Genomic DNA, 20,728 nt, shown 5'->3' on the forward strand with positions numbered 1-20,728 from the left:
AAATTAAAGACTAATTTGATATTAAAATGTTAACTTTGGCTTTTAGTCCCCTCCTATCCCTCTGCCCTTACCTCTTCTCTCACAATGATTACTCCTACAAAGTTAACATTTTGAAACTGAACTTAGTGTGTATCTGGAGAACCCGTGATCTGAGAAACCCTGATCTGAGTCTCTTATATTCTTTAAATTTTCTTCATTTTCTTCAAATGGTAGCTAACCTAGAAAAAGTCAATCAATGTCATACTAACCACAGTATCTATTTTTTCTATTCTGGAAACCCAGGTATGAAATAATTCTGAATACTTACAGAATCCTTTCCAGTCTTTTTCTTAGGTGATTTGTGTTTTGATTCTGATCTTTGTCTAGTTCTATCTTTTTCACTTTCTCGGTCTTTTTCTTTTTTATCCTTCTCTCGCTCAGCATCTGACTCTGGAGAGTCCTATGTAAATAAAAAATAACATTAGCATTTTGATGAAGAAAACCATATAGATAATATTTAAGAACATCTATATATTATATATTATCATAGGGCATGTGTTCCTAGTGCAGTGAAATCTGAACTAGTAACCTCAAGGATTCTGGAACATATCCAAGATTCAATGGAGGGAGTCTGTCTATCCTTTGGGAAGGGTGACATTTTAACATCGAAAGAGTTTCACTAAAGTAGGGAAGCATACAAAATGGGAGTATGCCTATAATGTAAAAGTAGACAAACATCACACTTTCCACCAACCCAATAAAATATTGGTTTTTTTGTTCAGCTATGTGTACAGAATGCTGTGATTAGGTTAATCACCTAATAGGTTGACCATCATATAATAAAATTCCTCTCTCAAAACTATAACTGAAAAGCAGGATTATTTATTTTAAAGGAGTTTATTTATTTAGAGAGAGCAAGGGGAGGGACAAAGGGAAAGGGAGAAAGAGAATCTTCAGCAGACTCCATGATGAGTACAGAACCTGAACTTAAATCCTGGAGATCATGACCTGAGCAGAAATCAAGAGCTGGATGGACTTTTAACCGACTGAGCCACCCAGGTGCCCCAAAAAGCAGGATTTAAAGGGCAATGTCAAAAAAATTAAAAAGAAATGGCAATGTCACTGCCTAAATAATTGATCCTTTATTAGATATGTACAAATTCGAGTGAGTGGCACGAAGGAAAAAAAATCTCAATAGGTAATAAACACCTACTCACTTATGTTTCAAAAAAACCTCCTTAGGATATCTTGATACATACGTAAAATTAAGAACTAAGAGTAGAGAAGGAGGTGAACATTTAGACTTAAGATTCTCACCACAACTGCAAGACATACACAAACACTTGGGTCTTTCTCTAAGATTGCTTTAAAAAGCCAGAGTGGGAATCTTAACACTGATGTGTGTTTATTTTAAAAGTTCACCGGAAGGTTTTAATGGAAGATTATGGTGAAGACAAATGATGTAATTCCTGAGTTCAGGTGTCCACTAGAACTGTGCTAGACTGCACAGGAGTAGACAGAAAAGGGTTCTATCGCCACTGAATAAGATAAGGGCTAAAGCTAGGGGCAGTATAAAAATTAAAGCTTGCTTACAGATTTATGTCTCCTCTTCTTGCTTTTCTTCTTATGCTTTTTTGACTTCTTGTAACTTCTCTCTAAGCAGCATGAAAAGAAAAAAATGTCTGACTTTGAGGACATCCAAGTGCCAATACCTTTTTTTCTTTAATTTCTGAGCGCTAATGCTAGGGGGCAGGGAGTAGGCAGGGAGATAAGTCTTCGGCAGACAAGGGTTCAATCCAGGAGAAATCAAGACCTGAGCTGAAACCAAGCATTGGGCACTTAACCAATGGCAAGTTAAAAGAAATGCTTACCAGATTCAGCACTAGAAGAATGTTCTGAGGCAGACCGAGACTCTGATCGCTGTCTTTTTTTCTTTGAATGGCTGTCGTCATCATCTGAATCTGATCCCTATAAAATACACATAATTTCATCCATAATGATGTTATTAACAAATACTTCAATACACTTACAGTGCCAATACACTTATAGTGTCATGATAAACTTCCTTACCGATCTAGAGCGGGAACGTTTCCTGTGATGTTTTTTAGATTTTTTAGAATGTTTCTTGTTCTTTGAATGATGATGTTGACATTCATGCTACAGGTGCAAAAGGAAAAGATTTTCAAAAGTTAACATTGACTTCAGACAGCAGATTGTGAAGAATCTTTAATGCTATAAAAATAAGTTATTAGAGTGAAAATTTCGTTCATTTTGCACATTTAGGATGTACTTTCATGAAGCTGCAGTTGTCAGTTAAAATGTTCTGTTCCTTCCTAACCATCCCATTCTGACTCATTTCAACATCTAAACAGAACAAATATGAAAGAAAGCACTTCTTATAGGAATGAGAATGGGGGATCCCTGGGTGGCGCAGTGGTTTGGCGCCTGTCTTTGGCCCAGGGCGCGATCCTGGAGACCCGGGATCGAATCCCACATCAGGCTCCCGGTGCATGGAGCCTGCTTCTCCCTCTGCCTGTGTCTCTGCCTCTCTCTCTCTCTGTGACTGTCATAAATAAAAAAAAAAAAAAAAAAAAAAAATTAAAAAAAAAAAAAAAGGAATGAGAATGGTATGCTATAGTAGGGACAAGTGATATACTTCAGAAAAGTATCACCTGTAGAACAGGCACATTGCTTTAAAAACCAATGAAATGAAATTACAGTCAGACATGATTTTTATGATGAATCTGGCTAGGCTTATTATTATTAGCACCACGAAAATGAACTACCTCAGAGTTATCCTTGACCAAGATAAATGACGCACTCAGAATAAAGCAAAATCTAATCCTTTTTTCTCTCTACCAAGGAGCATTCCCTTCTTAGTCAAACATTAAGAACTCCAAAGACAATCTGACTCTAATCTAACACCACATCAAATCAAAAAAGGAAAGGTCTCTGTGGATTTTAATTCATTTATTAATGCTGCAGTAAAAAAGCTCCTTGCCCCCAAACATCTATGGCCTTTAAAATAATTCTGCTTCAGTTTACAAGTAAATGGAAATTAAATATCTAAGAAGGAAAGCTCCTTTTACTGTCACTGAATGCTGAATTTTTCCTCCTCTTCTAACTCAAAAGCTCAGATTACTAGGATCACAAAACTTATTCCTCTTCCAGAGGAAGAGCCTCTTCCTTATGACCATTTACGACCTCAGCACGTTCCCAATACAGATCACCAGAGAATTTTAATGTTGATTATGAACTGGGAGACAATGTTAAGACACTAATTAGAGCAGAGCTTCTCACAAATGTACATTCTATTCGAGTGCTTTAGATTCTTATTGAAATGATGATTCTGATACAGGATTTCTGCCAATGCGGCCTGAGATTCTGAATGTCTAACAAGCTCCCAGCTTTGAAGAGACCTAGAGGCCAAGAGGGCTGGATCTTGAGGCAGCTAGGAGAAAATAAAGATGCATGTGGATGCATGTTAACAATGAAATTCATCAAGAACAAGAAATCCAAGGAAACAGTGGACAGTTAAGTGACCTGCAGTGAGTGACCAATGACCATACCATGCCAACACTCTAATGTTAAATATATGCCAGCTTTCAATGTGTTACAAAGTATCACTATGTCCAGAACTGGCAGGGTAGTGTTATTTGTTAAAAGCATTAACCCTGGAGTCAAACAGCCTGGGCTGGAATCTTTTCCCTTCAAATTACTTTTCTTTACCTCGGTCTGCTCATCTATAACTTCACAGAGTTGTTGTGAGGATTAAGTTCATATATGTAGTGTGTGTTTGTAAAACTGTTAGAACAGTGTCTGGACCCACATAGGCACCAAATTCTATTGAGTAATTACTGGTCAATTTAGCATATTTACTATATACAAGTACCTACACCTAAAATCTTCATCAAAATACTCTTATTCAGCTAATGGAGTAACTTGCAATTTTATCATTACTTATTTTAACACAGACTTACTTATTCCATTATTTCCAGATCTCCCTGAGCATTGAACACATCTAACATAGTGTAATATTTGAAATGCGTGCTTAAAAGCTATTTAAGTTTTCTTTAGATTTACCAAAGTCATTATAGGAGGCTGCTAAATTGTTGAATTTCTAAAACACTGTAAAAACATAAGTATGAACTCTCTCCACAAACACATCTTACGTTCACGTGCAAACTTAGTTTCTTATGCTCAAAGGCAGTTTCTATAGAAAAATCATTTCCTTAACCATCTCAGGTAAATGACATTTGTATAGAAGCTGTATAATAAAAAAAGCAGTATAATTTAAGAAACAAACTTTGATCAATTTTAATTCAATTTGGGCTTCTATTCTTATGTATTTTGTAACAGTCGAATTAATTACAAGAATACTAAAATTACCTCAAGCACATGCATAAAATCTTTAAATATTCGTTTTCTTTCAGACTCTAGAGTTATGTCCTCAAATGCTGGCTCTTTTACAAATCTCTCCCGGATCTGAAACATTCAGATATGAACACATGAATAACAAGAGAAGTATACCAATATGGCTAATAAGAATCACAATAGCCAGTAGTAAAGGTCACAGCCCCATCCTCTCAAAGGATTTCTTTTCCTCTGAAGTCCAAATCATTTTTTAATAAATATTCCTAAATGCAGGGTCAGAGCTGACTTTAAACTTTTAAATATTCTCAATATATTCAATGTATACTCTACTTCAGCTTCTTTTTGAGGCTATAAAATGGGAGGGGAATTAAAGATATTTTTATCTTCAATTGTAAAGGAAAAAGATCATTAGAAACAATTTACAATTATACATACATCTTCCCAGACAGCATCCAATTCTATTGGAGGAGTAGCTTGTTTCAACATACTCTTAAATGCAGATTCTTTTCGTTTCATCTTCCGAGCCTCCTCTTTTTCTCGTTCGCGTTCACGGGCTTCTGCCTTTTCTAGTAACTTTTATAAAATCATATTTAACCAGTTATAATAGTACAATTGAAGTAATTCGTTCTTAATTTAAGCATTCTCTCATCATTTATAAGTTATGAGCCAACTTAAAACACAATTTAATTTGAGCAAAGGAAACTTCATCATTAGCCAATCATCTAAATACATTATTTTATTTTACTTTTCAGTAAAATTCTAGCTGTATTCCTTTAATTCGGGAGCCTACAGCTTAAGTACTTTTAGCTGAATATATTAAAAACCGTACAAAAGTAGTTGTTTTCCATAGAAGAGCTGATAACTTACACTGTTGAAAGCCAACTTAATGTTTCCAGCATCTAATGTGGTGGATCTTTTAGTTGAACTGATTATGGCCACAAAGTCTTCAAAAGTAGTATTTACTTCAACTACAAATCCTTTATCCTAAGAAAGAGAAACCTTGTTAACAACAATAATACATAAAAAAAAAGGAACACAATATCGACTTAAAATATACTGGAGATTAACAGTAAATAGTAAGTGTAGTGTTTACCTTTAGAATGTCTTTTATTATTTTCTTCTCATCATGATAACGTGCTTTAAGATCCTCAACATAAAACTTGAAAAGGTCAAGTGCAGTAGATCCTAATGAAAAAACTAAAGAAGTCAAAAGCTAGCTCTAACCAAAGAGCTGCAATTACTTTTTTGTTTATAAAACAAAATAAAGCACCCCTCCATTCCCCAGCACAGCCACCTGTCTCTCTGGCCCATTCCAACTACTATCATAACTATAAATTGGGAAGAAAAGAATCTCACCCGGCTGACCAAGCATATTAGTAAACCTAATGTCGGAACTAATTGTTGGGTACAATTCCATCCAAGATGACATAGAATGCAGTTGTCCATGTTCATGCAGTTCATCTAAAAATATCTGGGGAGGGAAAAGCCAACAATAACAAAAACCAATTATACTGAAAAGTCATCTTTAAGGACATTAGAAATATTAGTGTAACATGAAAACACACTAAAAACAGCAATATTTGAAACTCTTGTACCAATGTATCCCAAATATGTGTAAGGTACAAAGAATATTGCTCTTTGATGAAAATAAAATCTGCTTTTAGGCAAAATTCTCTTCTGCGCTTCAGAGAAAAGGATCTTTGAAAAGCTATATTATTTTCCAGACTTCAGTTTATTGTCCCTTAAGATGGAACATCATTTCAGTTTAGTTACACACACACAAAGTTAAGGAGAAATATTGGGTACTGTCTCTAATGATGATGCTAAAGAATGTGTTACATGTTTCCTGTAAAACACACTTTTTGTTTTCAGATGTAGTACCCAACGTGTTTGGGCTGGTTTTGTTTTTTAATTTTTAATTAACAAATATGGATCTTTAAGCCCATGAATTTTACTGAAGTAATACAGTAGTTTGAAGAACCGAGACTCAACCACATATCTGATTTAAAAACCGATTTCCTTTCTTCTATGTTAAATTTATACCCTAAATCTAAATCTATGTGCTTATTCTAATTTCTCTTCTTTATCCTTTTTCCTTATTTGCTGATTTTCAGGGCAACATACTGGGGCTTTTATACTCAACAATTTACACATCCTGCTTCCCCAAATCCTTCGGGTGTTTAACTGAATAAATATCTCTAAAGACCTATGGCTCAAAATTCTGTTAAAATTTCTATGTCTGCACTGTTCAATATAGTAGACACAGGTCAAATGTAGCTTAAAGTACATGAAATGTGGTTCGTCTGAACTAAGATAGGTCATCAGTATATAGCAATGATTTTGAAGATTACCAAATCTATTTTCTGTAACCTAGATTACCTTAGGTCTTATTTTAAACCACTGCAAAACCTTAAGAGCCATTAAAGCTCAACAGTTGCAGAATATTAAAAAACCTAAAAATATGTTCTTCCTAGGCACAAGGCTACTCAGTTAAAATCTACGTTTTCTAGCCTCCTTTGTTTTTACTTACAGCAATGAGACTAAATTCTCAGCAGCTAACTATGAAGTAGAGTAAAACTTCTAATCACTGTTTTAAAAAACAAAAACAAAAACAAACTGTCCTTTCAACTTCTTTCAAGCTGAAATCTGATAATGTGGACAACAAACTCCTAAACATGAATAGAATGCTAATGGCCCAGGACAATTCTCGAAGTATGGGCCAGAAGCATCACTATCACCTAGAAACCTCCTAGAAATATATATTCTCGGAACCCACCCACCCTAGACTTAGTAAATCAAATTCTAGGGGTGAAGCTCAAGAAACATGTAGTTCTAAGAATATTTTGCATGATCCTTATAGGAAACCACTATAATAAAAGAACCCATAAGATTAATAAATACTAAAGTTTTAGGAATAAGGACTGAAGTAATGCTATTGACTATGTCATTTAAGATGATTTAAGTGACCTTCCGCATGACATAAAGAGTTTATTTTAAAAGCCCTCTAGGTGGGATGCCTGGCTCTCCATTGGTAGAGCATGTGACACTTAATCTTGGGGTTGTGAGTTCAAGCCCCACACCGGGCAGGGATTACTTGGTAATTCAGATGCACACAAATTTGTGAGAATTACTACCTTAGGAAATGGCAATGGGCACAACTCTACACCAAAAAATTATCATTAAAGGAGAAATAAGTCTGTTCAAGTCACTGTAATTTAGCATTTATCTTAATACAGTGTTGGGCATCTGGCTGGCTCAGTCCTTTAAGCATCTGCCTTCAGCCCAGGTCATGATACTGGGGTCCTAGGAATGAGCCCCATATCTGGTTCTCTACTCAACAGGAAGTCTGCTTTTCCCTTTGCCTTTCCTCCCTGCTGGTGATCTCACGCTCTCAAAGAAATAAGTAAAATCTTAAAAAAATCTTCATAGAATGTTTAATGGAAGAGATTTTGTAATTAAGACTGTATAGATTCAAATTCTGGCACCACTAATCAGTCGTCGAATTTGGTTAAGTCACTTCACCTAAGTCAATTTCCTTGTATAAATGGACATAACAAAAATATTACCCAACTCTCATAAGGCTGTAATAAAATTTAAGTGATTATCAATCTAAAACGTATAGCAGTAAGCAATTAATGTTGCTAGTAATGTAATTATTGAAATGGGCAATCTGGTGAAACACAAAATGTAAAAATGATGTTCCCTATTAATGAGAGGATAAAAGTGGTATCTGGAGGTGAAAATGAACCACTGGCCTATATAAAGGATACATAATTTCGTCTTCTATAGTGTTTAAGAACTATGGCCTATCCCAAAATTACATACCCCGTACTATACTCTTCTCTACACACTAAATATCTAAATATCAACTACTATGAATCAGTCATCACACATACTTTCTTTTCAGTCTTCTATCATGCAATTCCTCTTTCCCAGATGAAACCTTAATTGACTTATCAGTGCTAAATATCAAATCTGCTATAGCCTCTTATGTTCCCCTGGCCTAAAATGGCTGTTTTCCTTAGATGCATCCAAAACTAATTGTAGCACTTGAGTTAAATGTGTATGGATCCTTCACAAAGCCTAATGATCTGGGATAAAGGGGTCTCAAAATTGTTTCTATTATTGTTTAAGTTCACAAACTATGGTAAGAAATTAAAGCTAGAGAAGAGACTTAATTTACCTGAAAAGATTCTCTATTTTTCCGCTGTCGTCTCCTTTCTCTCAGCAAACTTTTCTGTTTTTCTTCTTCTTCTTCCTTTTCTAAAGCTCGGATGTGTTCTTCAAAGCAAATTAATGCATCTTCTTTATCCATGTCTAGAGATTTTTACAGTTAAAGAAAAATTAAAATGTCCAGTATCAGTAAGGAAAGCAGTTTATTACATTAACTTCCTATAAATTTCAAAATCAGCTTTCCAAAATACTTATAATTAAACTCAAATATAACTTGTAATCATCTAACTAGAAAATATGTTTTTAAAAAAATTCCAAAACAACCTCATTAAAAGATATCTTGAATTTGAGGGTGAAAGAAAGACCATGTGACAAGACACAATTAAGGGAAATAAAACTGTTACTGTAAAATTTGTCAGCAACATTAGCACTACCTAAGGAGCTTTTTTCACAGGATAGAATTTTAGGCCCTACCCCACACCTACTGAATAAAAGCACAGTATTCAGAGGGGTAATCCAGAAAGCTATAATTTAAAAAGCAACGAAGTCAGTCAGAAAAAGAACCTGGGGAAGCTTAAGGCATGATAATACTAATACATTTTTTTTTGGTGTTTGCAAAACTCTAAAGCCATTACCTCAAGGAGACAGTATGAGTAAAACTGTGGTAATTAATCGGATTCTTACTAAATTACATAAAAATGGCAAAAATAATTTCATGTTTATCTATGACAAACATACTTTAAGGATTATCTGATAAAGCTAATATTTTCTTCCTGAATAATGAAAGGAAATCAACAAAACACTCTATTGGTAATGGACAGAGACTGCCTGGGTAGTAGTAGCTCAGTTAGTTAAGCATCTGACTTCTGATTTCAGTTCACGTCATGTTCTCAAGATTGTGAAGATTCTCTCCCTCTCGCCCTTTCCCTCTAGCTCTCCCTCACCTTAGAAAAAAAAAAAAAGGAATAGACAAACAATTGTATAAAAATTCATTTAGTAATCTCATAAAAAAAGTGAGAATTCTTCGCTGTTGACTTTAAAAAACTTTCTCCCGGGATCCCTGGGTGGCGCAGCGGTTTGGCGCCTGCCTTTGGCCCGGGGCGCGATCCTGGAGACCCAGGATCGAATCCCACATCGGGCTCCCGGTGCATGGAGCCTGCTTCTCCCTCTGCCTGTGTCTCTGCCTCTCTCTCTCTCTCACTGTGTGCCTGTCATAAATAAAATAAAAAAATAAAAAATAAAAAAGAATAAAAAACTTTCTCCCATTTAGTCACTAGTCTTACTTTGTAATTCCTCATCTTCTGCAAAAGTTGGATTATCCATCAGATACTGTTGGGCTTCAGACCAGGTAGTAGAGTATGTTACATTAGCCATGTTGTCAAGTATATTTTTTAAGGCTTCCCAATTTCTCTTTCGTAACTGCTTTGCTTGCTCCTAAATCAAAAGAATGAATACACGTTTTGAGATTCAAAGAAAGTATAGTATTTGAACTGCAATCAAATTCTAAGTGATGCTCAAGTTTCATGTTATCCATTTACTTTTAATACCAACACTACTTTTCCAGTGGTCTTGTCAAAGTGTTTGGCTTGGTAACTGCTTACCTTCAATTTTTCTTTTACCTTTCTCCTAAGAATCTGGATTCTGGGAACCCTATCTCCCCAACAATTCCATAAATCTCTCTTCCTATAGAACTATGCATCAACAGAATGTAAAATGAAAGTTACTCTTGACAAGTCACGCATTAGGTAAATGCCACAGTCTCCAACCACTTTTAGTTATGTTCAATTTTTGTTAATACTTACATTTCTATAAATCTCTTTAAGACTGAATGAGACACAACTTATTGAGTAATAAAATAGATAACAAGGTGTTTTAAAATACTATCGTCGTGCAAGCACATTTTAGTGGTAACAATTATATATTACTACTGTTCTTGTATAGAAAATATATAGAAATGCAATATAAACAAAAATACTGAGTATTTTAAAAACCTAATGAGCTTAAAAAGAAAGTATCTTTCAAAGTTGGCGTAAGACAGCCGATTAATGACAACTCAAGTAACAATTGAATAATTCCATACCTAGTGTGTCCACATCAATATCTACTATTACAGGAGCTATCCACTTCTAATATTGAGATCTGCTACACCACATAAAGTGAATAAACCAAACAACAAAAATGAGTGTTATAAAGTAACTCCTAATCAGAATGAAGAAATACCTTGTTATATCTATAAACACCAATAATTAAGAGTGGATAATACCTTTTCTTTTTTTGAAAGAAAGAATAAAACATCTTCATAGATTTCAAGACGATCACGTTCTGATATTGCATTCCAGACTTCCATCTCTCCAAACATTTGCTCTGCTTTTCTATTAAAAAAATTAAATGTTACCCTGTATTATATATTACTCAATAAAAATTATTTTTAAGCTATTATATATTAAGTATATTGAGCACTTTATATTGTATATTAAGTACTTTAATTGGATATTAAGTACATTAACTGTATATTAAGTTTAGAACCACCCAATGAACACTATAAGTTCATGAGTATATTATATAGAAAATCTTTTGGATAATTAAGAAAAGAACAAAATAGCTTAGGCCTCCATTTCTCCCTAGAGATGAGGTGGGTTTTTTTTTTTTTTAAGATTTATTTATCTGTGAGAGAGAGAGAGGGAGGGAGAATGAGAGAAGGTGAGGGAGAGGCGGGAGGGGCAGAGGGAGGAAAGAGAATCCCAAAGAGATGTCTGCTAACGAGGAGCCTGATGGGGGGGGGGGGGGGGGCTCCATCTCATGACCCTGAGATCATGACCTGAGCCAAATCCAAGAGTTGGATGTATAATCTACTGAGTCATCCAGGCACCCCAAGGAGCGCCTAAGTTCTAATTGCGCCATGTTTTCTAGTCAAGACTGTATTTTTTAGGGTAGCTACAGACACTAAAGAACTATCCATGGAACTAAATCATAGACTTCAAAAAGATGCCAGAAATTTAGTTAATACATAAAATAGGACTATTTAAAGAAATGAAGAATCTTCAACTAATGCTTTTCTAGAAGACTGAGGAAAATAAGGAAGCACGTAATTTATTGCAAAAACGTTATATATGTATCATATATATATATATTCCTTTTTTTTTTAAGTAGACACCATGCCCAGTGTGGAGTTGAAGCTCTCCCCACCCCCAATGTGGGGCTTCAACTCACTACCCTGAAAGCAAGACATGAGCTGAGATCAAGAGTCAGATGCTTAACCATCTGAGCCACCCGGGCATCCCTCAATTTTTATATTAAAGAAGTCAGGCTTTAATTATTACACTGTCTACCCCTCTATTGTTCTAGTCTCTAATTAATAATTCAGGAAGTCAATACGTTAAATTCCACATTTAACTTCTGATTTATCTTGTACCTTATGAAACTGCCACGCTCCTACCCATTTAGCTTTAATAAGCATCTACTTTGGGTGAGGTACTGTACTTGGCAAAGTCTGATATAGAAACAGTGCAATAGGGGATCCCTGGGTGGCTCAGCAGTTTAGCGCCACCTTCAGCCCAGGGCATGATCCTGGAGACCCGGGATCAAGTCCCACGTCGGGCTCTATGCATGGAGCCTGCTTCTCCCTCTTGCCTGTGTCTCTGCCTCTTTCTCTCTCTGTCTCTCTCATGAATAAATAAAATCTTTAAAAAAAAAAACAAAAACAGTGCAATAAACACACACTATGCATTACTAAATATCTTACTTGTATCTGGTTGTGGAAGTCATTTTCTCATGATTTTCAAGGAAACGTTGAAAGGATTCCTTGGCCTCTTTGTATTTTGATCTTGCCTCTTCTTTTTCTTCTTTTTCTGTCTGGACTTTGTAAGCATTAAAAGCCTGCTTTTTCTCACTCAACTTTGCTAAAGCACTAAAGAGAAATATACCATATAAGAGTAAATGAAAGCAGGATGATCAAATGTCAATACTTTGAAGAAAAAAATGACTTCACAAATCAAGAAAATTTCAATAAGATATAAAAAATTAAGAAATGATTACAGAGAATAATTTCTCTTTTACAAAAACTTCTAATTTCATCTGTACTCAAATTGAATGAGAAGCTTTTTGGTTCATATCTGACATAAAACAACTATTCTTGGTATCCAAAATAACAGAAGACAAAGTCAGAAGTTACACTATTTTACACAATTGTGAATTTGCTAGAGTTGGAAAAGTAAATAAAAAACTTCAAGTATTACCTGTATCTTGGGTCATTAATGATCATTTTCATAGCTTGTTCCCATGAAGCATTAGAAGGTACCCGCTGAAAACCATTTAATGACAAAAATTAAAATTTTGCACAAATACTGTAAAAGTCATACAACAGGAAATAAAGTATAATACTCACTGCAAACATCAAGCACTTCCCTTTGCTCAAGTTTGAAAGAGGTCTAATAATTTCTTATTGAACCAAGGCAAACCTGGGTAATATATGTACAGACTAAAAAGAAAACTTAAACTGAAATTTAAACAGAGCAAGGATACTTTTCTTACGACTCCTGGTTAAAAGATAAAAGATTATGAATAAAAAACCATTATAATTACATACAGAGGTGGAATGTGCTGTGTAATACACTATTCACAAAAATTTTTTTTGGTTAAAATCAGTTTCACAAAAATATTCTCAAAAAAACTTTAGTTCATTTTTGGTTACAACATTTTATGAGATTAGCATTTTCAAAAAAGGCATCAAGGTGCTGATTGCATTAAACAGTAACTTTATTATTATGGCATGTCATGTAAAAATCTTTAATACCTTTTCTTTCAATAATTCTTTAAATGCTTGCTTTGCTTCCTCCTTTGTATTCCAAGTATAGGTTTTTTTTGCTGGTTGGCTTTCCTCCTCTTCTTTTTTTGGAGTAAAACTAGAAGGAAATTTAAATATGGTATTTATAACTTAAGTAAACATTTGCTTCGCTTATAAAAACAATGTTTTAATCATTTAAGCATTTGATATTGAGGTTAAATTTTATAATTTTAGAATAAATTCTCCCGTATGAACCCTACACACTTACTTAAACATAAAGACATAAAGGTAATACATTTTTTTCCTGGAACATTCAGTTATTAGGACCCTGCATAGGGGCCTCTAAAAAAACAGTGACACTAGAACATTAGTTCCACTAGTCCACAAATGAATACTTTTAAATGGTCTATAAAACTTACCTAGTGTTTTCATTTTAGTGCCTTAGTAACTAAGGATTTGGGCAAGTGTGCATAAATATAAAGATATTGAGGGTACCTAAATCAGGATAGGAAAAACTACAATTCATGAGAACCAAATCTAGCCCACTATCTGTTTCTATACATATAGTTCTACTCATAAGTTTATATATTATGGCTTCTTATATGCTACCACAGAACTGCATCATTTTAAGACTGATCCACAAAACTGAAAGTATATATATATATTCTTTTGTAATTCACAAAAAAGTATGTCAAACATTGATATCAAACAAAAAGAATGAAAATATTCAAGAGTTACCAACTGCACTAGTTTGGGGGTCTTTATAAAATGAAAAGATCATATAATACTAACATCTCTTCCTATATAAAGGTAAAAATGCAGGGGAAAAAAAAATGAACCAGAATGCTTAGGAGAAGAGAATGGAGCAAATATTAAATGGAGCAACTACACAAAATATATTCATACCCTCTGAGTCAAGTAACCTTACTTTGGGAAATTTATTCAAAATTATCAGAAATAGTATAAAGGGCCCAGTCAAAAATTACCACCTGTAAATGGTATATGTTGCAGAAATTAAAAAGATTATGACGATTCAGGTACTAGAAGGAAATACTAGAAAGAAAATAAGCAGAAAGTAATTGTTTGTTGCTGAAATTATGAAAAACAAATTGTAGAAAGAAAAATAAAAGTATAGGGATGCCTGGGTGGCTCAGCGGTTGGACATCTGCCTTTGGCTCAGGACATGATCCTGGGGTCCGGTCGATCCACAGGGAGCCTGCTTCTCTCTCTGCCTATGTCTCTGCCCCTCTCTGTGTGTCTCTCATGAATGAATAAAATCTTTAAAAAAAAAAAAGTATAAAAGGATATATAAAACACCATCCCAAAACTTTCAATGTCTGTCAGAACACTGAAATTTACATATATGTAAATAATAATCATTCAACATGCTGGAGTATGTATCTTTTTTTAATTTAAATTCAATTAGCCAATATATATAGTACATCATTAGTTTTAGATGTAGTGGTCAGTAATTCATCAGTTGTGTATAACACTCCGTGCTCATCACATCACGTGCCTTCCTTAATGTCCTTGACCCAGTTACTCCATCCGCCACCTACCTCCCCACTACAGCAACCCCCAGTTTGTTTCCCAGAGTTAATAGTCTCTCATGCTTTGTCTCCCTCCCTGACTTTTTTCCCCAGTTTTCCCTCCCTTCCCTTGTAGTCCTCTCCACTACTGCTTATAATCTACATATGAGGGAAACCATGTAATTGTCTTTCTCTGATTGACTTATTTTACTTAATACCCTCTAGTCCCATCTATGTTGATGTAAATGGTAGATATTCATCCCTTCTGATGGTCGAGTGATATTCCATTGTGTATATTATATATATGTAATATATATTATCGTGTATTAATGTGTATATTATTATATATATAATACACACACACACACACACACACACACACACCACCTTTTCTTAACCCATTCTTCTGTTGAAGGACATCTCAGTTCCTTCTACACTATGGCTATTGCAGACACTGCTGCTATGAGCATTGGGGTGCACTTTTACTCCATTTGTATCTCTGGGGTAGATAGTAGTGCAATTGCTGGGTCATAGGGTTAGCTCTATTTTTAACTTTTTGAGGAACCTCCATACGGTTTTCCAGAGTGGCTTTACACCAGCTTGCCACCAACAGTGTAATAAGAGGATTCCTTCTTCTTCATATCCTCCTCAAAAGGTCATTTCCTGACTTGTTAGTTTTAGCCATTCTGACTGGTGTGAGGTGGTATCTCATTGAGGTTTTGATTTGTATTTCCCTGATGCCAAGTGATGTTGAGCAATTTTTCATGTGTCTGTTGGCCATCAGTATGCCTTCTTTGGAGAAATGTATGTTCATGTCTTCTGCCCATTTCTTGATGGGATTATTTGTTTTTTGGGTGTTTTAAAGTTCTTTATAGATCTTGGATATTAGCCCCTTAACTGTCATTTGCAAATATCTTCTCCCATTTCACAGCCTGCCTTTTAGTTTTGTTGACTGCTTCCTCTGCTGTGCAGAAGCTTTATATCTTGATGAAGTCCTAAAAGTTCATTTTTGCTTTTGCTTCGCTTGCCTTTAGAGATGTGTATTGCAAGAAGTTGCTGTCATCGAGGTCAAAAAAGTTGCTGCCATCGAGGTCAAAAAAGTTGCTGCCTGTGTTCTTCTCTAGAATTTCAATGGATTCCTGTCTCACATTAGGTCTTTCAACCATTTTGAGTTTATCTTTGTGTATGGTGTAAGAGATTGGTCTAGTTTCATTTTCCTGCATGTGGCTGTCCAACTTTCCCAGTACTGTTTACTAAAGAGACTGTTTATTTTTTTCCATTGAATATTCTTGCATACTTGGTCAAAAGATTAGTTGACTATAGAGTTCGAAGTCCATTTCTGGGTTGTCTATTCTGTTCCACTGACCTATGTGTCTGTTTTCATGCCGTGCCATGCTGTCTTGATCACAGCTTTGTAAGGCATTAAGATGCCCCCAACTCTGGCATTCTTTTCCAACATTCCTCTGGCTTTTTGGGGTCTTTCCTGGTTCCAAACAAATCTGAGGATTATTTGTTTCAGCTCTGTGAAACATGTCATTGGTATTTTGATAGAGATTCCATCAAATGTGTAGATTGCTCCAGGCAGCATAGACATTTTGACAATATTTACTCTTCCAATCCATGAGCATGGAATGTTTTTCCATCTCTTTATGTCTTCCTTAATTTCTTCCATAAGTGTTCTGTAGTTTTTACAATACAGATCCTTTACCTCTTTAGTCAGGTTTATTCGTAGGTATCTTATGATTTTTAGTCCATTAGTAAATGGTATCAGATTGGATTAAAAAACAAGACCCGGGGATCCCTGGGTGGCTCAGTGGTTTAGCGCCTGCCTTCGGTCCAGGGTGTGATCCTGGAGTCCCGGGATCAAGTCCCACATCAGGCTCCCTGCATGGAGCCTGCTTCTCCCTCTGCCTGTGTCTCTGCCTCTCTCTCTCGTCTGTGTCTCTCATGAATAAATAAATATTAAAAAAAAAAAAAAACAAGACCCATCCATATGCTGTCTACAAGGGACTCATTTTAGACCTAAAGACACCTTCAGACTGAAAATGAGGGGATGGAGAACCATTTACTACGCAAATGGACCTCAAAAGAAAGCTGGGATAGCAATCCTCATACTAGATAAATTAGATTTTAAACCAAAGACTGTAGTAAGAGATGGAGACGGACACTGTATCATACTTAAAGGGCCTACCCAGCAAGATCTATCGATTGTAAATATTTATGCTCCTAATTCGGGAGCAGCCAATAATACCAACCAATTACTAACCAAAGTAAAGAAACAAATACATAATAATACACTTCCAAAACCCACTCACAGCAATAGACAGATCGAAGCAGAAGATCAACAAAGAAACAAGGGCTTTGAAAAATAACACACTCAACCAGATGGACTTCACAGATAATCACAGAATATTCCATCCTATTGCAACAGAACACACATTCTTCTCGACTGCACATGGAACTTTCTCCAAAATAGATCACATACTGGGTGGGTCACAAATTGAGTCTCAACCAATACTAAAAGATTGGGATTATTCCCTGCATATTTTCAGACCACACTGCTTTGAAACTTAAACTCAATCACAGGAGGAAATCTGTTAGGAACTCTAACACTTGGAGGTTAAAGAGCATCCTACTAAAGAATGAATGGGTCAACCAGGAAATTAAAGACTTAAAAAGATTCATGCAAACTAACAAAAATGAAAACACAACTGTTTAAAACCTTGGATATGGCAAAGACAGTCCTAAGAGGAAGCATATTTCATTACAAGCCTCTTTCAAAAGACTAGAAAAAATCTCAAAAAACACAAGCTAACCTTTCACCTAAAGGATCTGGAGAAAGAACAGCAAATAAAGCCTAAGAGAGAAGAGAAATAATAAACATGAGAGCATAATTTAACAAAATAGAAACCAAGAGAACAGTAAAACAGATCAATGAAACTAGGAGGTGGTTCTATGAAAGAATTAATAAGGCAGATAAAGCCCGAGCCAGACTGATCAAAAGGAAAAGAGAAAGAACCCAAATTAATAAAATCATGAATGAAAGAGTTCATGAGCGACACCAAGGAAATACAAATGATTTTAAGAACATATGAGCAACTATATGCCAAAAAATTAGGCAATCTGGAAGAAATGGATGGACTAGAAACTTATAAACTACCAAAACTGAAACAGGAAGGACCGAAAACCTAAACAGACCAATAACCGACTCTTTTTATCTTGGGATTGTGAGTTGGAGCTCCAGGATGGCTGCAGACATTATTAAAAAAAATAAAACAGGTGCCTCAGTGGTTTAGCTGGTTGAGCATCCAACTCTTGCTTTATGATCTTAGGATCCTGAGATGAAGTCCCATGTTGGGCTCTGCGCTCAGAGGGTAAGTCTGCTTTCCTTCTTCCCCTGCCCTCCTCCCCCACACAAGTGTGTATGCTCTCTCTCTCTCTCTCTCTCTCTCTCTCTCAGATAAATAAATCCTTAAAAGAAGAAATAAAACGTAAAAAAGGGCACAAGGAAATACATAAAAATGTTACTGTTATGCTTTCAAATATACCATGTAGATTCCTTTTTCAACTTCGAAGCATCAGAAAAAAATTTAAAGCTATTTTCACTTTGGGAGCTGTACATAAAATAAAGAATATTTAACAAGAAGTTGGTAGATGAAATCAATGTTTAAATATTAAGAAGATGGGTGATCACGTATGGAATGTGACATCACAGTTAACAGTTTTTTAAAAAATATATGTGGACATTAAAGTCAAGAAGCCTAGCTCAAGGTTACTTTTTATATCTATATAAAGCACAGCCATAGGAAATATGACCAGATGATACAGAATACACGCACATGTAAACTACAGATTGACAAATACAGCTATTTTGTCATTAAAAAGTTATACCAATTTAATTACACCCTACTAAACAGTTTTCTTACACCCTAGTAAATATTTTTGTCTACCTAAATCTTTGCTTCTATTTGTTCAACATCAAACTATAGCACTTCCTTGCAGAGTTGTGCTAAGTCATACTTGAGCCTGTTGCAAAATAGTTAATAATACTAATCCTGTCTCTATTTAAAATTTAATTATTTTAATAATCATGGGCTTTTTTGCATTAGTTTTGACTTAAAATTTAAAATTGCTGCACGGTAACTGACATATCTTGATTACTAAGGTGCTTGGTACTCCTCTTTAATTTGTTCCTCGCCCTGTGTCTCTGAAGTCTGGTTTGTAAAACTTCTGAGGAATAGTTTTTCAACAATTTAAGACCATGAGCCCACAAAATTCAGCCTTGGTAATGATTATCTAAAGGTTCATGTTTTGATACTCAAAAAAATTTTAAACAGTGAATGGCTATCAAGTAAACTCAAAATTTCTTCCATTAATGAAGTCTTAATTTTGCAAAAGACAAGTCACTGAACTTACTCGGATACAGTTTCTTGCTTAGCCGTTTCTTCTCCAGTATTACTGGATACTTCCATACTCTGATCCTGAACAGCAGGAGTACTAGTAAGTTGTGCTTGTTCTTCAGTTGAAATTGTCACTGTATTCTCGTTATCTACAACAGTAGCAACAATTGAAGTAACCTCAGGCTCAGGAACAACTGGACCAGTTCCACCAACAGTATTTGAAGCAGAGGTGGAAGCACTGGCATTGGCTGCAGCCGCAGCAGCAGCAGCAGCTGCGGCTGCAGCAACAACAGCAGCAGCGGCTTCCGCAGCAGCCATGGTGCTCATGGTGGTCGGAATTTCTGTTGTAGGAACCGGGGCTGTTGATGTTGTGGTGCACTCTTCTTGCTTACTATATATTAAAAAATAACAACAACAACAACAAACTGGTCATCTCGTTAATAATCAGAAAGCCGTACAATATAGTCTATCATAAAATCAAATGAATAAGATTTATAAAAGAGAGAAAGGCAATGTGACAAACTATTAAGCTATCTGAGAAGACTAAAAACAATGAAACTGGATTACTTCGACTTAACTGAGCAAACATCCAGGATAATATAGCATAGGGACTCATGCAACAATCTGCACTTCCGGAAGTCCAACAATTGTTTTCAATCACAAAATGCCCTACTATCACATTGTATTACATACCATAAAATTTGGCCTATATCATAAATTTCTATATGAACTTTAAATTTTATTCATTTCATATATTCAAAGAACACCTGGATACAGGAGTTAAATCAAACCAACTTTAACCAAATATGTTACTTTTCTGTAACACAGGCTTCTTAATTCAAAGGATGTAATCCAAATTCCAATAATTACCATCTAGCAAACTGTCCTTTGTATATATCTTGGTAAATATTCTTTTCCCTACCCCAAATCCTCCAAAGATAACACACCATCAGGCTGAACATGGTAAATATTATTTATACTATAAAGCAAATAGTTAAACAAGAATGTTACATATTGGAGATACCAAATTTGTAAATTGTACTGATGTCCAAAACTGCTTACCTGCTTTCTTCGGCTTTGATCATTGCTATTAAGGAGAAAAAAAAAACAGTTACCTATGACATGGTTTTTAAATACAATCACTGAAAACAAACTTTAAAGGGAGATAAGGAGAAGTTTCTCATACAATAAGATTTTAATTTACCATCCAAAAAACCCAAACTTTTTCAGAGCAAATGCTTGCTCCAAAGTTCCAAGACAGCAATTAAAGAAGACAAATTTAAATGACAGCAGTTTTTAGTAAAGTTTCTTTGCACACTGCTACTTTCCCAAAGGCTACGGGCTATTGCAGAACTCAGAATATCTGTATAATTCTGGAATAAAACAGCATTTTCTCTGGGGGGTTAAACTATTTGATCATTTTAAAGGTACCAAATTCATATTATGAAATTCCAGCACATATATACTAGCATTGACAGGTAGATAGATAG

General features: G+C 35.2%; 1 protein-coding gene across 4 annotated transcripts in view; it reads right to left on the reverse strand.

The window, feature by feature from the left end:
* The window catches only part of LOC129495394 (pre-mRNA-processing factor 40 homolog A-like), a 59,229-nt gene that overhangs the window by 2,199 nt on the left and 36,302 nt on the right, over nt 1-20,728 (reverse strand). For 2 of the 4 annotated variants that reach the window (XM_055302849.1, XM_055302847.1), the window contains 17 exons: nt 20,301-20,325; nt 19,255-19,629; nt 13,319-13,427; nt 12,762-12,826; nt 12,269-12,433; nt 10,790-10,898; nt 9,810-9,960; nt 8,537-8,670; nt 5,710-5,824; nt 5,447-5,538; nt 5,221-5,337; nt 4,789-4,926; nt 4,369-4,464; nt 2,050-2,136; nt 1,851-1,947; nt 1,573-1,634; nt 308-439 (listed from right to left, as the gene is read on the reverse strand). In XM_055302849.1, the coding sequence (XP_055158824.1) occupies nt 308-439; nt 1,573-1,634; nt 1,851-1,947; nt 2,050-2,136; nt 4,369-4,464; nt 4,789-4,926; nt 5,221-5,337; nt 5,447-5,538; nt 5,710-5,824; nt 8,537-8,670; nt 9,810-9,960; nt 10,790-10,898; nt 12,269-12,433; nt 12,762-12,826; nt 13,319-13,427; nt 19,255-19,629; nt 20,301-20,325 (2,069 nt within the window). Of the gene's footprint in view, nt 1-307; nt 440-1,572; nt 1,635-1,850; nt 1,948-2,049; nt 2,137-4,368; nt 4,465-4,788; nt 4,927-5,220; nt 5,338-5,446; nt 5,551-5,709; nt 5,825-8,536; nt 8,671-9,809; nt 9,961-10,789; nt 10,899-12,268; nt 12,434-12,761; nt 12,827-13,318; nt 13,428-19,254; nt 19,630-20,300; nt 20,326-20,728 lie in introns of all 4 variants that reach the window. The other 2 variants (XM_055302848.1, XM_055302846.1) reach the window with 1 other exon arrangement.

Source organism: Nyctereutes procyonoides, unplaced genomic scaffold (genome assembly GCF_905146905.1).
Source record: "Nyctereutes procyonoides isolate TBG_1078 unplaced genomic scaffold, NYPRO_anot_genome, whole genome shotgun sequence".
Classification (NCBI taxonomy): Eukaryota; Metazoa; Chordata; class Mammalia; order Carnivora; family Canidae; genus Nyctereutes; species Nyctereutes procyonoides.